At 40.8% G+C, this 21,363-nt stretch overlaps 1 protein-coding gene across 1 annotated transcript; it reads right to left on the bottom strand.

Moving 5' to 3' along the window:
- Positions 1–35: 35 nt before the first annotated feature.
- Positions 36–18,600, bottom strand: bcl3 (BCL3 transcription coactivator). Its single transcript, XM_022198024.2, has 9 exons — positions 17,769–18,600; positions 17,030–17,150; positions 10,234–10,342; positions 2,819–3,020; positions 2,430–2,518; positions 2,235–2,312; positions 1,790–1,957; positions 851–944; positions 36–705 (listed from the first exon to the last, which is right to left on the bottom strand). The coding sequence occupies exons 1-9, from the start codon at positions 18,298–18,300 to the stop codon at positions 596–598; spliced, it is 1,503 nt and encodes a 500-aa protein (XP_022053716.1). The 5' UTR covers positions 18,301–18,600; the 3' UTR covers positions 36–595.
- Between the last annotated feature and the right edge of the window lie 2,763 nt (positions 18,601–21,363).

Raw genomic sequence — 21,363 nt, 5'->3', positions numbered from 1 at the left:
TACAGTTGCACGATAAGACGAAAACAACACAAAAGTGAGTCTGTTAGATGTATTTTATATAAAAAATATTTACAACTTTTGACAGTAATAGAAAAACAAACACATATGCACACTAACTGATCTGAAAGACAGCTACAGGGAAGGATTTGACAGTACAATTACAGTATATTGGAAACTTGAACAAGGCTTGGGGTGCTCATGTGCCTGTTGACAATATAAACACAATATCACAGTTCAAGGAAGGCAAATGAAATCTACACAGAATCCACATAACTCTCTCTTCTATCCATTTAGCAATTGTCCTCTTTCATAAATAGAAGCAAAATGCTTGAAAATACTTTAAAAAGGGTATTTGGGGTTCATTGATCTTTGGTTCGTGTCTACCATTTACTGATATCTGCTGGCAGTTTCAAAAATGTCCTTTATGATCAGCGCTAATTTCATGCAGTAGCACACTTCCATTGATGCATATGTGCATGTGCATTCCAAATGATCGCTGCAGCTGCTCAGCTTTTCTGTTTTCCCCAGTCTGGTTGTCCCCTTGATGCTTGGTGTGTGGAGGTAGTTGCAAGTTTCACTGGACAACAGCTGTGAACTAGTAAAATGGAAATGCAAGCGTAGATGGCGAGTGGGAAGCGCTACGATGTAAGGCATGCGGTGTCGTTGAGGGTGAACATCCGTGACTATGGCTGGGAGATGGGGATCCTAAAAGAGAGGAATGAATGGAGGCATCTTTATTGACATTACATAAGGTATACTGAAATTATGTCAGGCTTTCTACTTGAAACAAGAAGAGTACCTAGAATATGTTATGATTTTTGACACTGTGTTGTCTTGTATGTAAACTCACCATTTTCTGTTAAGCTGCTTCCATGCGGTGACACACAAAGTTGATTTTGATCTCTTATCTGCTTGGAGCCTCTCCCTCGTAACACATCAGCTATCTATAAAAGAGTTATAGTCTGTTACAACCATTATGCATGACCTAAAGTGAGTGTCATAGATCTACAAAAGCATCTCTTGAGACAGTGGTGGAGAATAGACTGCAACATTCAGATCTTGCCTCTAGGGGGAAGGATACACACATTTACCAACTACCACCCTGGCTCAGAACCATTTCTTCCTACCTATCCCAATCAGAGCTGACTGTAATAGGTTTTGCAATTGTGTGCATTTGTTCTGACTAACTGTCTTAACATGTGGATGGAATTTTCCAGCAAAAAATTATAGTGAGCGATGGAAAACTTGGACATTGGCGAGCAAGTCATCAACTGTCAGTTTGGTAACCTTTTGGGTGTTTACTGTTTTCAAGTGGGGGCTGCACAGTGGAGTAGTGATTAGCACTTTCGCCTTGCAGCAAGAAGATCCTCTGGGCCTGGGATCTTTCTGCATGGAGTTTGCATGTTCTCCCTGTGCATGCGTGGGTTTTCTCCGGGCACTCCGGCTTCCTCCCACAGTCCAAAAATATGCTGAGGTTAATTGGTTACTCTAAATTGCCCGCAGGTGTGAATGTGATTGTGATTGTTTGTCTGTATATGTAGCCCTGTGACAGACTGGCGACCTGTCCAGGGTGTCCCCTGCCTTCGCCCGAGTCAGCTGGGATAGGCTCCAGCACCCCCCACGACCCCAGTGAGGATAAAGCGGTGTACAGAGAATGGATGGATGTTTTCAAGTGCCAAATTGTCCTGAAGCGGTGAGGTACAGCCATAAGAAGGACTGACACTGCAAGACTTTCTGCCAGGTCAGCTTCATTGTGCATATTTTTTCTTTCTATCATCTCCTCATTCACCTTTTTGTTGTTCGCCACCATCACTGGGGTGTCATTGTGGTAATTCTTGAGGCTGCTGTCAGCTCCACTTTTAAGCAGCAGCCGCACAGTGTCCACCTGACTTCGGCCACAGGCACTGTGCAGGGCTGTGTTCCCGCTGTATGACTGGCTATTGACATCACATCCATTCTGCAACAGAAACATGTGATTCAAAAAGAAAGTAAGAGAACATGCAGTTAGGCACAGAAATGTATACAAAAGACATATTAATCGAGAGGATGATGGAGAGTTAGACTGGACAGGCAGAGAAAATGCTTTGAAAGAGGAGTTGGAGAAAGGAGAACAAAACATTCTACATTTTATTTAAATTCTTTGAAATTTTTGTCCATAAACTCGAAAAGAAATCAAAATAGAGCTGAGTGGAGTCACAACCCTTCTCTCTGATCTGCCCACTCACTCTCATTACCTCAATGAGGAAGTGGACCATGTCTGCATTGTTGGCCTCCACAGCATGCATGAGAGGACTCTGGCCACTTTTGATGTCCTTAAATTGTAGGAAAGAAGAACCATGGGACAAGTCAGAAAATGCAGAGATAGAAAATGTAAAATTTGTGAGCAGTTGTGAAACCCAGAGTGCTGAGTCAGTGCAGTAGGGACTTACCATAGCATTGATGTCAGCTCCTGCATCCAGTAACATTCTCGCCAAATCCTTACAGCCTCGCAGCACAGCCAGATGGAGAGGACTCAAACCTGGAAACAGTGACAAAGCAAAGCATGGAAGACAGGCCACTTTCTACGCATAGAAAAATAAAATATGAAAAATATCTTTCATGACAAGTACATTGTGAATATTTTAGAACATACTATAAGAATCATAACAAAACTCACAGTGTTGTTAATGAACTGTACTGAACCGAACTGAGTTGGTCAATGTATTTTTCCAGAGACCAGAGGTTATGCCATTGCACCTAAAAGCCTAGATCTTTCTTTGGCAACATCACTTTTAATGCAATATATACCAAAGAGCATCTCCAGTAAACCACAACTCACCCTCATAGTTTCTGATCTCTAGGCATTTGGAGTTTGGGGACCGAGAAAGTACTAGAGACAGACAGTCACGCTGGTCATATTCACAGCAGAGATGGAGTGCTGTTTGGCCATTTCGGTCCAATGCTCCAGGGTCGGCACCCGCTTTCAACAGAGCTTCCACCATGTCTGCCTGCTTGGTGATCACTGCTAGATGAAGGGGAGTCTGAGGGATGATGACAACAAAAATAACAGTTTAGACAAACCGGTATACTTAGGTCCACAACAATAGAAATGTAATACACTGAAAAACACACACAAGAATTTTTATTATTTTATGAAATACACATTTGACAACATTCATAGGGTATTATCTCGTCACCAATGCTGAACAGTGTTGCCACTCTTTGCTATCCACAAAGACATCTCCCCTTGCCTTAAATTTTGAAATATTCAGGTTAAAACAAATACATTTCTTTGTGTCAGTGTTCTGGCCATAGACTATGTGAATGATCGACGCAGCATCTAAGTGTGAAAAGCAAAGGGAATGAAGGAAGTGCCTTATTCCTGCCTTGATCATAATGGTCACCAGGGAGTGAGCTGCATAGAAGATTAGAAAATGACTCCACTTTTTCCTTGATTTATTACCTCGGTAATGACTTTATGGTCTAAGACAGATCCCAGTACTTTTTTGATACAGCATGATGCTATTTTTAGGGTCCGAGCACCGAGGGTGCGAAGGACAGGCGGTGCCAGGGCACCGACTGTCCAAGGCACCAGCGGTGCCAAGGACCCTATTGAAACCCTAGGGTTTATTATTATTATTATTATTTTTTTTTTTTTTTTTTTTTTCTCCCGTAAAGTAAATTGGCTTTTTGGCGGCCTTATCATACTCCAAAACGCGTGAAATTTGGCATGCACATCAGGACTGGCGAAAAATTTCATATTTTATGGGAGTTGCGCATGTGCGTGGCAAAATGGCTCTATAGCGCCACCTGCAAACTTGAAAAAGTAGTCATTAGGCCAACTGCCACAATGTTTCATGTACAGCTACAATATTTGGTGGGCATATGCAGAACATCTGGACACACCAAAAAGTCAATTACAGCCACGCCCTAAACCCAACAGGAAGTCGGCCACCTTCAATTTGCTGTAAATTTTTCAAACTTAATTGCTCCTCGGGAAATGACTTGCCTTTTTGGCGGCCTTATCATGAACCAAAACGCGTGAAATTTGGCGTGCACATCAGGACTGGCGAAAAATTTGATATTTTATGGGAGTTGCGCATATGTGTGAAAAAATGGCTCTATAGCGCCACCTGCAAAATTGAAACAGTGGTCATTAGGCCAACTTCCACAATGTTTTATTTACAGCTACAATATTTGGTGGGCATATGCACCACATCAGGACACACCAAAAAGTCAATCACAGCCACACCCTAAACCCAACAGGAAGTCGGCCATCTTGAATTTGCTGTACATTTGTCAAAATTTATAGCTCCTAGTGGATAAGTCTGAGAGAACTGAAATTTGGCTAGTACATGCACCAGACCTTTCTGATGAAAAGTTATCAAAAACTCAACCAGAAGCCAAAAGGTGTGGCCATGGCGGAGCCTCAAACAATTGATCCTTCGCCATGAAACAGGAAGTGGTGTCTAATTCTTCTCAACATGCTCCAATCTGCCTGAAACTTTACATGTATGATGACAGTCCTGTCCTGATGTCATCCACATAGGGATATTCATTGACAGTCATAGCGCCACCTTGTGGTTTCAGGAAATAGACATCTTTTACACTTTCATGCCCTATTGTTACCCGGTTGATCATATTCACTTCAAATGCAGTGACAACAGCCTAAACACATTGATGATGCATCCCAGTGAAAATGGTGACTTGTCATCAAAGGGCGTGTCTGTGGCGGCCAAACCAATTTCGATGTTTCGCCATGAAAATTTAACGATTCATATCTCAGCTGAACAACATCCTATCTGCCTCAGACTTCACATGCTGGATACCAGGTCCAGTCTGAACACATCCACACTCATAAATTTTGAAAAAGTCATAGCGCCACCTGTTGGTAATAGTAAGTTTAAGGCCTTATATTTTCAGGTACAATGGCCCCAAACTTGGTGATATCATGCTGGAAATTGGTCAGTCGAGTCTTCACCTCTTGACAATCACACACTGTGAAGGGTGTGACATTTCATGTAACGCTGTTGCCGTAGCAACCAAATATCGCCATGAAAAACAAAGCCCTTTCTGACAGGTTAGGAATACTCCAATGCTCACAAAAATTACCACACACATCACCATTGACCCAAGGAACAACACTGTATGCATCTCGGCACTGCACATGCTATAGCGCCCCCTACAGTATTTTTAACAAACAGCCCCCCCAGCACGTTTCACCTACATCCATGAAATTTGGGAGGCTTATAGAGCACATCAGGACGCACAAAAAAGCCTCTTGGAGCCATGTCCTAAACCCAACAGGAAGTCGGCCATCTTGGATTAATTGTGAGATTTTTGATGATTTTTCTCATTTTTGAGAGTTAATACCTCCTAGGGGATAATTCCAGGAGACCTGAAATTTTGTCAGTCCACACAGCAGGACTTGGTTTGGAAAAGTTATCAAAAGTTTAACCAGAAGCCAAATGGCGTGGCCATGGCGACCATCAGCGTTTTGATGCTTCGCCATGAAACATCAACTGCTGTATAACTCTCCTCTGCATGCTCCAATCTGCCTCAAACTTTCCATGTGTGATCACAATCCAATCCTGATCACATCTACAGGCCAACAGACACTCTCAGTCGCAGCGCCACCTGATGGAGGGACAGTAAATGCTGTATAACTGGCCTCTACATGATCAAATCAGCCTGAAACTTTTCATGAGTGATCAGAGTCCAACCCTCATCACATCCACTGTGTGAAATACACTCTGAGTTACAGCGCCACCTGGTGGATAGACAGGAAATGCTCTATAACTGCTCTGAACATGCTACAGTCTGGCTGAAATTTTAAATGTATGATTGGACTCTGGTCCAGATGCGATTCAGAGGCTGACATACACTCTCAGTCACAGCGCCACCTGGTGGACGTGCGTGGATTCACGACCAGCGTGGATGCGAGGACCCGTCCATCGCTGCTTGCAGCTTTAATTTGAAATTATGGCCCCATTTAGAGTAAGATAAATGACAAAGCAGGGTGATCGATACAGTGTGATTGACAAGTTGCGGTTACATGGCCATGCAGAGTCCTCGAGTTCTTAGTCAGATCCACTCTTCATTTATTCTCAATTCCAAAAGAAACAAGATGGCAACAGGCAAAATGTAGAACTTGTGGTTTTAAAACTATAGTCCGCAAACCAGTTGGTGACATCATAGCGGATAGCGGAAGAGTATGTTGATGTATAATAAAGGCCTCACTTTATCTCTCCCCTGTCCTGCAAGGGAAAGGTCAATGGCACAATAAAACAATAACCATCCTTAGAATAAATAAACAAGAAACTGCGTCTGATTATACTGTGACTATTGCACATCAGAAGATCATGGAATACAGGCCCCTGTATTCATGTACTACCTATACACAGACATACATGACCCATGCACAGTTGACAGCAATGAAAACAAAGTCCAAAAACTCTGTGTCGGGTTTGACCTTTGCACCATACGTCACCGAACAAACATTGCTAACAAGCATGAGCATTTCACCAGGTGTTTGCCTGAATGAATCTACTGAATTCAGAATAAAATCCCTTTAGCAATCTAGGATGTTCCCATTGGTGAGGTCACCATGTATCATCTTGATGTTAATTATGTCATCTATGGCCAGGGAGGTCACAGACAACAAGCCGTCAAATTAAATTAAGCAATGTTCAGTTGTTTGTTCAGTCATAAAGGGAAGTCTTGACCTGGACTTTTTAGCTGCTAATCAAGTTACACAATAATTGCAGCAGTCAGTAACAGATTGTGATCCAAGTTTCCCTTTTGCTATTTGTGTGTGTGTGTGTGTGTGTGTGTGTGTGTGTGTGTGTGTGTGTGTGTGTGTGTGTGTGTGTGTGTGTGTGTGTGTGTGTGTGTGTGTACGTGCATACCCGCGCACTGAGGGTTTGTTCCAGTAAAGGCTATTTTAAAAGTAGTCTAACAGTAGGAGAGCATCTTTGTGGAATTCCTCCAGTTTGTCAATGCAAGTGTTCCTCCCGTTAGCCTTTGTTTCCCTGAATCCTGTGACTCACACACACATGTGAGTGCATGCACACTCACTTATATAATTACATTCCCAGTGTGTTATCGGAACTTCTTATAATAAGCATTCATTGTTAAACAGTATTGTAATAAGCAGTCATTCTAATAATTTGTCGCCACACTGCACAAGTTAAATTCTCCGTCTTTGGTCCTTTCTGGAACTTATGAATTTACCTTTCACACCAAGGCCTTTTATGGCCTTCAAAATAGTTGGCAGTCTCTGGTTCTGACTTCCTGTAAAGGATTTCAGAATGACTAAACAAAAATCCATCTACGATAAGAGGGAGGGTGGGAAGAGATTGAAGGGGGAGTTAGGGTGGGGAGACAGAGGAAAAAGGAAGAAGCGGAAGTGGCAGAGTATAGTCCAGGGGAAAGGCAGGATAACGAGGGAAAAACCCTTCTCTTTCCCCTGGGTCTGTCCTCATACACTTGCATTCTTGCAAAATGAGTAGATCAACATGAGGTGAAAAGATGAGAGGAGAGGAGGATTTAAAGCATGAAAATTAGCCCCAGGCTGCTGGCAGGGACAAGCACAAAGAAAGATGGAAGGCAACAAAAGACATTTTGTTTCTGTGGTGAACACTAGAGGGTAAAGCCAGTCCCGTTGCACAAATAAACATCATGTGCTCTTACGTCAGTGTTGTGGATCAGTATGTTCATCGTTTATGGTTAGAAACTAAATTCTCTTAAGGTATATGCAGCAAGAGATATAAAAAGGGAGACAGTAGAGAGAGTGAGCAAAAAATGCGGAAAGAGAGAGAGAGAGAGAGAGAGAGAGAGAGAGAGAGAGAGAGAGAGAGAGAGAGAGAGAGAGAGAGAGAGAGAGAGAGAGAGAGAGAGAGAGAGAGAGAGAGAGAGAGAGAGAGACACGCGCAGGAAGGGAAAGTCCCTGTAAACTACCCTCTGAACCTCAGTGCAAGGTATGTTGAGAAACAGCACAAAGCAAGGCGGGGTGGTCATGTGACTTCTCGGAACAAAGATACTAAAACACACACAAGAACACACGGCTGTTTCATTGTGCACACACATGCACACACACACGCACTAAAAAAATAACTTGGCATGCCACCAACATACTATAAACAAACTGAGAAAAGTTACTGAATTCTTACATTACCATCTGCATAATGAATTGTTACAGTAACACACACTCATGCATGTGGATTATGATTTAATAAACATAATTATCAGTGCATGTTTCAGTGTTAGTGCCCCAAGGGATTCAGTCTCCACTAATGTTAGTGCACTAACTACACCATCAGCTGTCACGGGAGCAGCAAAAAGTAGACTGCTGTGGCGTTGTTGTAGCTACACTGATAGCAGCACCAGTGTGGGTGTATTAATCAGCTGTCTTTATAGCATCATAGTAGTTCTGGGAGTGGAAAGCAAAGAGTGCATGCACTATTGTGGAGTTATGGTACTGATAGTAACACTCTGTCAAAAAGTTCCATATGTAAAACCACAGAAACCCAGGATTTGTCATCGATATGGGAAGAAAACATGTTTTTATTTGTGTTTGGGAAGTTGGACAGTGCTGGAAATTGTGTAGCAGTCTGTCTAGTAAGCTTTATGATTTGAAAAATAAAAATTTCCCTAGTCTTATTTTGATGTGGAAGTGAAATGTATTCTGTATGCCAGTAGTTGGTCACAACCACACAATCTGGTAGGCAAATGACAATGACAGGTCCTGTAAATCTCCCTTTTTGGCTATAACTGCACATGACATGAAATGTGTGCATGTGAAAAGTGTGTGTGTGTGTGTGTGTGTGTGTGTGTGTGTGTGTGTGTGTGTGTGTGCGCGCGCGTGTGCGTGTGTGCACGAGTGTGCATGTGCGTGCGTGTGCATGTGCAGGCGTGCCTGTGTGTGGTACACGCATTTTCATACACAGGGCAGACACAGGATATCACAAAAACCTATGCTGTCAAGCCTTAGTGACAAGGAAAGAACGACCGATGATAGCAGTATTTCTGGTAAGCATGCCTGTGGCGTCCTGTGTGGTGTGAAACCCCAGCCTTGTGAACTAGAGCTCTGCACAGCTCAGGTGCTTTCTGTGTTGAAGAAAGAAAAAAAAAAGAAAGCTGGCAGAATGCAGATCAGAAGGGCAGGGAGGTGGAGACAGCAAAGGGGAAGAGAATGTGGAAGTGTTGGCCTAAAGCCAGTGGTTGGGACAGTCCTGGATTAGGAAACATTCAAAAAACAATTCCTTGTACACATTCCAGTAAAATACACTGTAGCTTATGATTTATTTGAAGTTACTACATGGGGAGTTTTCATAAGAAAGACTAGTCACTGCAGTGTAAGTGCGTTAGATCTTTTTGCCCATTAATATCTGTTTGAACTGCAGACTGTCAGACACTTTACATGCAGGAATACAAAAAAACTATAGCGTTAAAGTTACAAAAGACATGTTTGAAACTAATGTCCTGCAATTTCCCAGCCTGTTTATATTTTTTACTTAGAGCCAAGACATAAGATTTGGTTGAATGATTTGTGAGTTTTAATGTGAGTCATTCTTTGCACACTTAATCATCTTGTGTCTCTCCTGTCAGTTTCACAACATGGTAAATCCTACATGTAAACCCTGAAAAATCCCTTGCTGTAGGGAAACTGAAGACTAGATAGCCATGTAAAAAATAAAACAGAACATTGGAAAGCACACATTGTGCTTCCCAGAATGTACATGGCTTTGGCTTGTGGCAAATACAGGTGAAGAAACCAGGAAGGGTGAATTCCACTGCACACTCAGCCGTCATGACTGTAAGAGCATGCAATAAAGCAATGCAAGGCAAGGAGGAAACCAAGGCACTTCCTCTTTCATTCTTTTCCATGTTACTGTTATCAAAAGGGTGAGGCAGGGGAATTTGTTTGTTTTAATACTGTGGTTGTTAGGACAAAAGTACCACATTGCACGTCTATTCTACATTTAGTCCAGACCTTCAACATAATAAACTGACTTCATCTAAGACCTCAAAACCAAACTTAACTGAAACATCCAAAACATCTTTCACATTACACGTGGATTACATGTCTGTCAAATTCAAAATGAAAACAGCACTGTGCTTTAAATGTAACTAATAATTCTAATTGTATATTTGTAAAATTAAAAATGGTAAATATGTGAACATATATGATTGAATGGTCAGGTCTGTGACATGCGTGTATTCAAAGTGTTTTTATCAATGTATCTGTTTCACCTGACGAAGATTGTTGTAGATATCGAGGCCTCTGCGAGCCCGCAGCAAGAGCTCGATTAGTTTGAAGACAATGGCCAGTTCCCCTTGCACCACAGCTATATGGAGAGCTCTGAAATGGACACAAACACACATAAAAACACAAACTTAACGGGTAAAAGTTAATGTTTCAAAGGGTAACTAACTGGCTATGACCTACTGACTACATGTAATTTTGGCTTAAGCGGAAAATGTCTGAACCTATATCACATTTGAATTTGCACTTAATGTCTGATGAGTTTTTCTCCATATCTTACATTCACCTAACATTTAAACCCAGAAAGTCATTTACCATACAAAAGTCCAGTTTAAACAATAGGTCAACATTTTGCATAACGCATTTTCTCTTTAGCACAGTGGGGGATGAGAAGATGGATGTCTATATCAAATATGAAGCTCCAGCAAGTAGAAAGTAGTTTTGCGAAGCAATAAGATTGGAAATAGAGAAATAGTGAACCTGACTCCCCTGAAGGTCGCAAAGGTCACCTGGTAATAACCCTATAGCTCACTAATTAACATCCTGCTTCTCATTGTTGTTTTACTTTTTGTTTTTTTTTAAATCAACAAGTTGTGGTTTTGCAGAAGTAAAGTGACAGACTGTCTGGGCCCAGAGCAAGGACACTTGGAAGTCCCTGCTTGTTGCCTGGCAACTTCACAGCTGCAGAAAATTTTATTTTTCTGTTCAATTTAGTACACACACTGCTGTCATACAGATTAAACAGTTGGGATTTAACATAGTGTGCTTTTTAGTGCTGGTAGGTGGATTTTGTTTTCCTCCCTGGCAGATCTAGATTAGCTTTTCCCCTAGTTTTCAATCCTTATGCTAAACTCTGCTAACCAGCTACTAAAAGTAGTTTTAGATAAATATTTTTTAGGACAAACATTTATACAATCACCTCATGGCCTTTCAAACTTAACATGTAATAGATCGAAGATTGTTTTGTTTTCAGAGGTACAACATTGTGCTTGATCATTTTAATCTTAATGAGCTCACTGACAGTTGTACCAAGGAGCTCAACAGATGTACAGGCATGACTCATAGTACTTATCACACGCAGCAATCAAGACTAAAGGGAAAACCACTCACTCTCTGTGGTCTTTACATAAGGGGAAAGAAGAAATGCAGGCCAAAGTTAGGACAGGGAAGAGCAAAAAACTGAGGGGAAAGGGCATGCTGTAGAGAACACTATACCAGTTTCACGTTTTTTCTTTTCTTTTTTTTTTGTCTTTTTAATGTTATCAAAAGGAGCGGCTTCCAGTAAGAGCCTTGCTTTATGTCACTTCCTGTTGTCACTGACAAAGGCATTATTCTTTTGCCTCTATCTTGCTCTATGTGCTCTGAAATTTAACCATAAGGCTATATGATTTCTGACAGGGGCTTTCTGTAGGTTTAGTCGGTCACCGTCTAGTGGATAAGTCATAGTCAGACATACACGTAAAACAAGCAACAGGAAACAGGGACACTTCTTGAGAATGAGATAAAAGTGCCTTGCACAGAATATGATGTCAAAAAATAAGTTCTCACTGTGACAAAAACATTTGCGACACTTTTCTCTCAGTGATGTGTCCCACTGACATGAAGTCAATAAAGGCAGTAACTTCCTACCTGAAGTAAATTAAAGACGACATGCATAAACACATATATAACATGTATTTACACTCTGACGAGTAAGATGTACATGCATGTATATATGTTCATATCTATCAACCTGACATGCAGTGTATCTGTTCTGTCTGTCTGTCTGTCTGTCTGTCAACCTCTCTGATAACAGTATCATCTTAGTCTAATAATGTCTTCAAACCACATGAAAACCACACTGCTTACACAATATTTGTATTTATAGTGGAAAGACTACATTTTTTTGACAGTCTGACAAAAGCAAGTATGAACAGAATAATGTCTGCGGTCTGTAAATGAAGGACAAACACATACCAACCTTCACTTGGTGGTTGCAGAAAAGTAAAGAAAGTCATGCCATGCTGTCTATTTGAACAATTTAAAAATAGTGTAGGATTAAGATAAGCTACATGTCCATGTGTGCATGCATGCATTACTATTGCACATGTTTGAGACGCCATGGAGATGATATCTAAAGCATGGGTAAAAACCTAGACGTTGCTGTGGAAGGTCAGATTGGAAGTGCAACTACAATAAACAATTAGATTATTTGCTTCTGAGAGTAGAGTGAAAAGCAGAACTTTGCATTTCAAGTGAGCGTGACGGTTCTTTCCTCAGCTGATCCCTGTTCCTGTAAATTAGCTCAGCACAAACCTGTATCAACAACGTTCTGGTCATGTTTACTGAACATGCTATCAACTGCCTATCATTTGCCTCAACAAAAAACCCTGCACATTAGAGTGACTAATCAAGGCACCATATATGGACAGTCACATATAGTGATGTTCAAGTATGACTTGACCAGGTTTTTGTCATTCTGAGCCGTGAGGGAACAAGTGAAACGTGATGCTCTGATGAACAGAAACACAAATGCCAGGTGCAGTTTGACATTGTGAATAAATACTGAATCAGAGCCTAAGTCAGCTCTCTAAAAACTGGGGTCATTGAGATGGTTGCCTTCATACAGGCATAAAGTCGACCTATCATTCTTGCTACACCCAACTATATCTGTATCCATCTCTCTCTTTTTCTCTTAAGATGAAACTGCACTGTTTCTGGTTCCTGGAAGTGGGGCAGACCACAGCCCCAGATAACCTCAGCCATAGCGGCACTGACGCAGATACAGGAGTTCTGAACTTGTCAGATTAACATAGACAGTCCAACTGTATGTGTATGTGTGAGAGAGAAAGAAAAGAGAGAAGCAGCATACGTGTGGTATCCTGTTCGGTATCGAGGCTGAGCCAGACTGAATGATCAGACTGAAGCCTGTGGTCTGTGGACCAGCTGAGCAATGAGGTGATGTGTCAGTTTGTGTGAATAGTAAACAAAACAAAAGCAAAGAGTTGCAACACAGCCTAGTTAACAAGAAATGATGCTTATTGCATAACCTGTCTACGTCATGAACAATGGGACTAGTTCTAGATTTCACTGGAGCAAAGGTATTCACAGAGGAAATGTATCTGAGGAAACCTGGATGAGCAGCTACTTTATTGTTTTGTGGGATCCTGGTTTTCTTGTTGTCTTTGACATCCATCACAAGTATAACACCTACAATTGTAAAATTCAAAACTGTTTCAACCTGGAGTCAGTCAGAACATTAATTAATGTGTATTTGATGGTCTTTTGGAGCTCTGTTATAGAAACCTTCACTGATGATGAGGATATGTTATTTTTAACAATAATATGATGGTTAGTATTAACGTGTAGTATCACAGCTGAGAGGTGTTGAATGATAGAAAACAGGTAAGGGAGAAGACTGGAGCAAACACTGTCTTTTCCTCTGACATGTCTCTTCATCGTCAATAAGAGAGTGAGTGACTAATACAAATAACTACATTTGACAATCAGGTTACTATCCAGAAGGATGTGGGGTAACTTACAGAGCATACTAACACTACAAAATATAGAAAAGAAGTATTTCCTCCTATTAAAAAAAAGAAAAAAAGATGAGTTTATAGAACACCTAAATGCAACTCAGTTATTCATGGTCACCAAGGAATGAATTGTAATTAATTTCCATTTAGTCACTTATACAGTACTGTGAGATGTTTTTTTTTTTCTAAATGCAACAGTTATAAGATGATATATCCTAACGCTTTAGGTCATTTTTTCCCTCTTGCAGCATCTACACTAATCTCAGTATGTAACAACATTTTTGTGTACATAAACCCACTGGCAAACCAGAAGGATACAGAATTGTTGTTTGTAGGAGCTGTTGGTAAATCAGTATACCTGCGCATCACACGTACAACTGACACACAATAGAAAGAGAGAGAGAGAGAGAGAGCGCGAGAGGGAGAGAGAGAGCGAGAGAGAGAGATGAAGCTGATAGAAAGAATCGGTAAATGAGGAAGTCAGAAGCGGATGTTTGGGTTTTTTGAGCCCATTCATTTAAAAACACAGTGAAAAAAGAGAGAGAGACAGAGACACCTGAGAAAAACCACAATCATGTTTAAAGACTGAGCACTCACTGGCTTTCCCGAAACTAAGGGCGCTGAGAACAGAGGATGAACAGTGACATTGACGTAAGTGCGTGCTCACCATCACTCACTTATGCATACACGCACGTACACACACACTCACATACATATAGTGTGAAAAGGATAAAGGGGCTGCAAGTGTTTTTTTTTTCTACAGAATTCACACAAAGTTTCAAAGAACCACAAAGCAAGAAGTAGATACTACACAACCAGTCAAAGCCCTAAGGGGCTAGAGTTTGTGAAATGTTTCTGCACTGAATCTTTGCTGCAGTAAGTTTCCAGTAAAGATAAAAAAAATAAAATAAAATACTCATATATGCTTTTCAGTTTTTTCTATCTAATCTGCAAGTTTAAATAACAGATGGTCTAATGATACAGCAGGTGCAGATGAAAAATTAAATCAGACTACAGCAGCAATGTTAAAGAAGCCACACTGTCAACGACAGGCTGATTTTGGTGTATATAAAAATAAAAAGGCTCTTTTCATAAAGACTATTTGGTATCAAGATTCAGTGCATTCTTTTTTCTTGCCACGATCAGGTAACGGCACAAGCCTCTGATGCTAATATGGGACAAGAAACAGCTGTGGTGTGTCACGGGACTTATGACTTGGAAAAATGTTGGTCATCACGAGTTTGTTTTTAGTGGATGCAAATGATGTTGATACTTTTTGAAACTGAAACATCAAAGTGCCATTTAATTTTTTGGACATGCTGTGTTGTTAGCCACATGACTGTGTGAGTGTGTCTGTGTGCTCTCAGTTTGTCACTGCAGTTAGTGTGTGTGTGTGGGCGGTAAACCTAACGTAAAGAAACCATGCGTTAAAGTTTTAAGATTTGCATTCATGTGGCCTCAAGAGCTCCTTCATCCTCAACCCCCAACCCCACACCCTAGAGACCAGTCAACTGACAATTAGAGACACACATACCAAAACATATCTGCAGTGATAACTGAATGCGGCAGTTCAGATCTACAGTTCCCAGGATAGTGTGTCAGATCAAAGTCTCCAAATGCACTAAGAGAGTCAATCCTGATCGACAATGAACCAGTTTCCTTTACAGGAAGTTAAACAGCAGTGAAGAACTTGGCTGGATTGGGGCTGGGGGAGGTACCTGTTATATATGCACTGCTAGTCAAGTCATGGAGTTCACTGTAAATAAACTGAAGTGATACTACAGACATCTTAGAACCACGTTGTGCAACAGGAAAAGTTTTATTTGTGAGGTCAGACAGGGGTGTGTTGAGACTAGTCTTGTTTGAGTCAGACCCACTGAATCACCGGCATTAACTTCATATTGAAGTGACCGTTCCAGTTTCACTTTTTATGATAACAGTCTCCTTTGGCATGGTAGTTTAAACATACAAGTGAAGTCCACAGAGAGCATAGTGCAGCGTGTATACTGCTGTCATGGGCACCAGTCTGTGGTTAGTAAGGACTGACAATGTGAATCGATTGTTCAAGGTCTTTTTCCAGAAGATGTTTCACCATGTCACAGTACATAAAAAAACAAGCTGAGACCATTTTTAAAATGTGATGGCTTAATTCCACTTAAATGCTTCAGTTTTAAGGTTTCTGCCATATTTTCTGTGTATTGGTTGTCTGTTAGCCATCTGCTATCTTGCTATCTTATTATGTGAAGTGCTATGAGATGACACGTTGTGAATTGGCACTGACTGGAATTTTCATATCTTGCCTTAGTTTTTGCTTTATTATGTTTTTTGTACTCATATGGACCTGTGTTTCTAAAAGGAAGGCAATAGCAGGGCACCATCATTATTCAATTATGGTTTCCCTACTGTGAAAACTTGAAATATCGGCAGTGAAAATGACTTCAAAGTTTGAAAATGTTGACCTACAGACAGACATACCAGATCCAGGCATGCATATGATAAAACACACTTAATCAGCGAGGGACTATGTGTGAAAGCTTAAAGCAGAAAGTCTATGCAAAGTTTTTGCGCTGATAGTTGAATATTAATATCATTTGCATGCCTAAATGTTGCCGGTGGTTAAGATTATGCTAAAGCTTGCTGTCGATGACCTGTGATTCAGTCTCACCAGTCACATTTAGAGTACTTAAAGCATCTTTCACATTACTTTTCATCACCATCAAGGACATCAGAAAAGCAACATAGTTCAATTTTAAGTAATTGGAGAGACCTTTTAGAATAAAAACTATTCAAAATGATGACATCCATCCATTTTGTTTTATGAAATTGTCTTTTCTGTAAAGCATTAAACTTTTGTGACCAATATGACCTTGTGACAAGTGACCATTTTAGGAAAATGTAACCATAAAACAGTTCAAACTCTTGGCCTTTACAAGTAAAGCTGTAGGCTGAGTCTGCCCCGTCTAAGCAGAATGACAATAAATCCTCTCAATCAGCTAGAAATTCCATAAATATGTATGACTGTGGTAAGACTTTACGTCTATCATATTTGCAAAGTTTCCGCTTTTAAGACAGTCATCAGAGTAAAATGTTCTGATTAATAAAATGCATGTGGTGGATGAATCATTGTCATAGGTTAAGTTCAATGTATGTATTAGTGACTTCATTATATGAGGGATGGATAAATGGATGGATGAACATGGTGAAATTACACACCACAAAGCAACATCCAAACTTCTAGTGTTAAGCGATTTTAGAAACACCAACATACGTGTCTCCGTCTTCATCTTGATGTGTAGCCAGAGCGATGCCAGCCAAAAAGTGTTCACTTTGGTGGGCAGGAGGGTAACTCAGCTCTGGAACAGCAGGCAAGCAATACATAGGGTAGTGACCTGAGCAGGAATGACACAGAAAGAAAGGTGCAACCAGTGAAATAGAGAAGTACAAGTGGACGCAGGTATGCAACATATATAGGAATAGATAAAATTTTAAAAAGCTGGCTTGACAAACAAGTCCTTTTCTGAAATAAGGAAGTGTGCAACTCTACATACACGTATGTGTGAGTATGCAAACTACTCAGTTATGAGTTGACCCAGTAAGCTACTTTTGTCAGTGCAAGACAGTGACTGAAGAGAAATAGTTGCAGAACAGCTGACTGGACATTTTCTTAGCAGCAGTTTCTGCATCAACCATAACTCCACTGTCCTTTCTACCACCTTTTACACAGTAGTGCTGCTGTTTACACAATCTAAATATCATTGCCATGTGACACCCTGACATAAAGCAAAAATAATGTAGACAGCCTATCAGTAGCAGGTCACTGCTAGGCTTTGGACACTTGAAATATGGGCAAACTTTACATAAACAGTTATAAAGTTCAGGAATTCTTCTTGGTTGAGCGATGAAACATTTTCAAGAACCTAGAAGAGAAGTCTAGTTGCTTTGTGCTGAAACTCCCAGGACTACAATGACCTGGATGACTATGACAGACATTAGCCAGCAACTCTTACCGTAATTAAATGGGTGTAAAAAGCACAGTGAATATCCATTTGGACTCAGTTCTGCTTCTTCGATCCGCCTATGGGTCACTGGTATTACGCCGACCGGGATTTCTTCCTCGACTCTTTCCAAACAACCGGGCAAACTCTCCCGGAATCTAAAGTCTTTAACTTCTACGGGAGAAAAGCGGTCACCAGTTTCTGGTTGAGCTGGTGAGTGGCTCCGGGTCTCTGGTTCGACAGGAATCGGGCGTTTCCTAAAAGGAAGCTTTAAGGAAGATGTATCCGCTGGACGCTTGTGAGCGGTGCTGTTCACTGAGCCCACTGCGTGTCTGACCGAGGGGCAGTGACTTTCTAAAGTGTCCGTCCCGGTGCATGCCGGAGGCGCAGGTGAGCCGTTTGTCACCCGACCGTCCCTGAGGCGACTTCTACAGTCCGGAGCCGTCGACCCGCCGCTTCCACGTACTCGGTTTGTGGTGCGCAGATCCAGCGGTGCTGTGGCGACCGACTCGTGGTCACCGTTCATGGTCATGACCCTCGGCATCAACTGGAAGGCGGACTGTCACGATCTGAAGAAGTTTCAGGTGTGTGCGTGTGAACACAGTGACACCTCAGAAGGACCTGTCCGACCAGAGTGACCGAGCGTGCGCAATTCCCATATCCATGAAATTAAACGGGAGACGATCGCATCAAATCACCCTGTTTCCTTTTGGTGTCACTCGTGTAACAAAGATAAGCGTTAAAATACACTGACTCGTGCAAATACGGAGAAGAGCCAACATAATTGATGTAGATATATATGTGTCTATATGTGTGTCCAAGCGCACCTATGGGTGCAGGTAGTCTACAGTGCAGCTGCGCCAGCGCTCATCTGCTTTTAATGAACGTAATCTGACGATGGTGCTTTCCCTTTAAACCGAAACAGAACGCGTCTAACACTTAATTGCACTGAGTGAGGCAGGAAAAGAGAAAGCACTTATCTGAATTCATAATAACTTTTTTTTGCATTTCCGACTTCTTTGACATCTGTCTGTTTTGCATGCAAGTTCAAAATACCTAACAGCGAATTTCTCAAGAAGTTCAAGGAGGAACGACAAGAGTAAATGGAGATGTTGTAGCTGGCTGCCACAACTGTAGTCTAATGCTCGATTTAAGGTAAACACTCAAAAGAAAAAAAATCAGCTCATACTTTTTCTCTTTTTCATATTTTCATTTTTCATTATCAAAACTGACAAGCAATCAGCAACTTTGTGCAGGATCAAGACAGCGGCTAAAGATGCAGAATCCAAATGCAACATTGTTTCAGTTAAAGTTAAATGTAATGTAGAGTGGATCTACTTTACTGCAAAAGGCTTAGTTTATAGATGACAATGATGACACAGAATAGCATAATGAAACTCGGCATATATGTCAGTTTTAGGTGTTATTGTTTGATGACTTAAAATAAAAAGAACAGAAGAGAGGCACCTAAAAACCTAAAGGCTTTGAAAGGTAAACTTCCCTTCTTAAATTTTCTGTCCACTAATATCATTTAAGGGATTGTGTCATTTTACATGTATGTTTCATTGCAGAAATGTTGAATTTTCACACTCCATCCATAAAGCTCCATGTCACCTTTTGCTGATCTCATTCCAGTCTAGAACACACAATATATCAAGCTATGGTACATTAGAGACGATTGTTCTTTTCTGCAAAGAACAGAGTTAGCATGGCGGATCTTTGAATTTACAATGCTTATATTTTTTTCTGCAAATATATGAGCTCATATACAGCATATAAAAGCTCACGCAAGCCTAATACTTTGTTCTAGATTGCAGTTCATCACATGAGGTGCCACACAGGGACTTTCAGCTCTTTTCTGGGACTGGTGATGTGACCAGGGGGCAAAATTGATGCAATTTCATTGCTACTCTGCATGTAAAAATGCTACAATGTTATCAGAAATGTCAGTTCACAATCTTGCAAATATACACACATGAAAAAAAAAAAACACTTCTCATCTCCTTGTCTTTAATCTTATCCTACTCCACCCTTTTACAGGTTCCAATTACCAGGGTCAATTTGGGACTTTCCTGTTACCACTGAAGTGTGGAGTGGGCAACAGACACTCAAGCTTGGTGTCTAAAGTCCCTAAAACACCCTGACACTATACAAACATGCTCTGCAGCTGTGAGGGCACTCAACCATTTTGGTCTGGCATTAGTTATAGTTGTTTATAAGAATAAGAAAAACAACAGGCTTATTTCTTTTACTTCAAGAACATACACTGATACAGCTTGTTACAGAATGAAAGAAACATTGAGCTTTCATGATCTTTAAGAGTATGCACGTATAAACAGAATATATCCTCACATCCATTTAGGATTTAGGGCCTCAGTATTCTAAAACACTGCTCCATAAAAAAATCATGAATTAGCACACTGATATACAAGACAATGACATGAGGCCCCCTTGTGCCGGAAGAGCAAAGGTGCATCTAAGTCTCTTATTGCAGTACAAAGGTGGAACTGAGTTTGGAGACTCAAATCAAAGACATAATTTGGACCTTAACTAACTTGTGATCTCATTACTTCCATATGACTTTGATATTTGCTTTAGCACCAAGTCCTGAGACTGCTGCTGCAGCAAGCACAGCTGGAAAGAAATCTGGGAAGAACCGCTGGTAGGTCAAAAGAACGAAGAAAGCGTTTTTGAAAGCATGTGCATGGACTTCAGTTAAGGCAAATTAGGCTGGAAACTGAAATTTAAATGGGTGAAAAGATCAAATTGCTTTGACAACTGTAAACTGGGTGCACATTGTCTGATTTAGTGTCTCCCTCTTGTGGATGCAAAAGTTCAGTTTTCCCATTTAGATTATGTTGTCTGTGTGCTAAGTGAAACATTGATATGGACTTTTTCTTAACTTGTGTTTAAGATGAATTAATTTTCAGTTTGGTATTGGGCTCCTCATTAACTGAAGTTCTGTGCAAAAAATGTGCAAGTAAAATATCAATTAATGTACTGATCCATTAACTACATGTGCTATATCCTGCAGAGGACAGGAGTCTGTCTCATTTGACAGTGCAAGAAGGCAAGGGACATCCTGGACAGGTCAGTCCACCCCGAACCTAAGAAAAAGAGACAGAAAACCTGCATGCTCTCACTCACTCACACCTGCAGCTATTTTAGAATCCCCAGTTACCCATCATGCATGTTGTTGGAGTCAGAGGGAGCTAGAACACCTGTAGAAAATCCACACAGACATAGAAAACATACAATGTAAATTCCAAACAGGTGGAAACTCTGAGAGGTGACAGTGTTTAAGAGTATCTTTGAAGCTGCTGCCTTTAGAGAAGAAAGCTTTGTTTTACCCCTGCTGGATCAGAATATGTACTACAGAAAGGCTAGAAGCATGTAAATGTCTGAGTTGCTGTATAGAGAAAAGTTTGTCTGTTTGAGGTGAGGATATCTGCCCCACTGTGTTACTGAACATGTTGTATTAACATATTGGATCACTGTACATACATTAAAGATTATTATACATATGTTTAGATATTGAAGTAGTTCATCCTCAAGCAAAATAATTCCTGCCTTTAAAATTGTCATTTAAATTTACTTCAAAATGCCT

This window comes from Acanthochromis polyacanthus, chromosome 12 (assembly GCF_021347895.1).
Source record: "Acanthochromis polyacanthus isolate Apoly-LR-REF ecotype Palm Island chromosome 12, KAUST_Apoly_ChrSc, whole genome shotgun sequence".
Classification (NCBI taxonomy): Eukaryota; Metazoa; Chordata; class Actinopteri; family Pomacentridae; genus Acanthochromis; species Acanthochromis polyacanthus.
Note: the sequence above shows the minus strand (reverse complement) of the source record. Positions and strands in the feature narration are given on the sequence as shown.

Excerpts from the sequence above, each read along its gene's own strand:
- bcl3 (XM_022198024.2), bottom strand. The coding sequence starts at position 18,300 with ATGCCGAGGGTCATGACCATGAACGGTGACCACGAGTCGGTCGCCACA. Across the intron at positions 3,021-10,233 it reads TCTACAACAATCTTCGTCAG|ACTCCCCTTCATCTAGCAGT; the intron begins GTGAAACAGATA and ends ATCATCCCTCAG. Across the intron at positions 2,519-2,818 it reads AGAGATCAGAAACTATGAGG|GTTTGAGTCCTCTCCATCTG; the intron begins GTGAGTTGTGGT and ends CACTGTTTCCAG.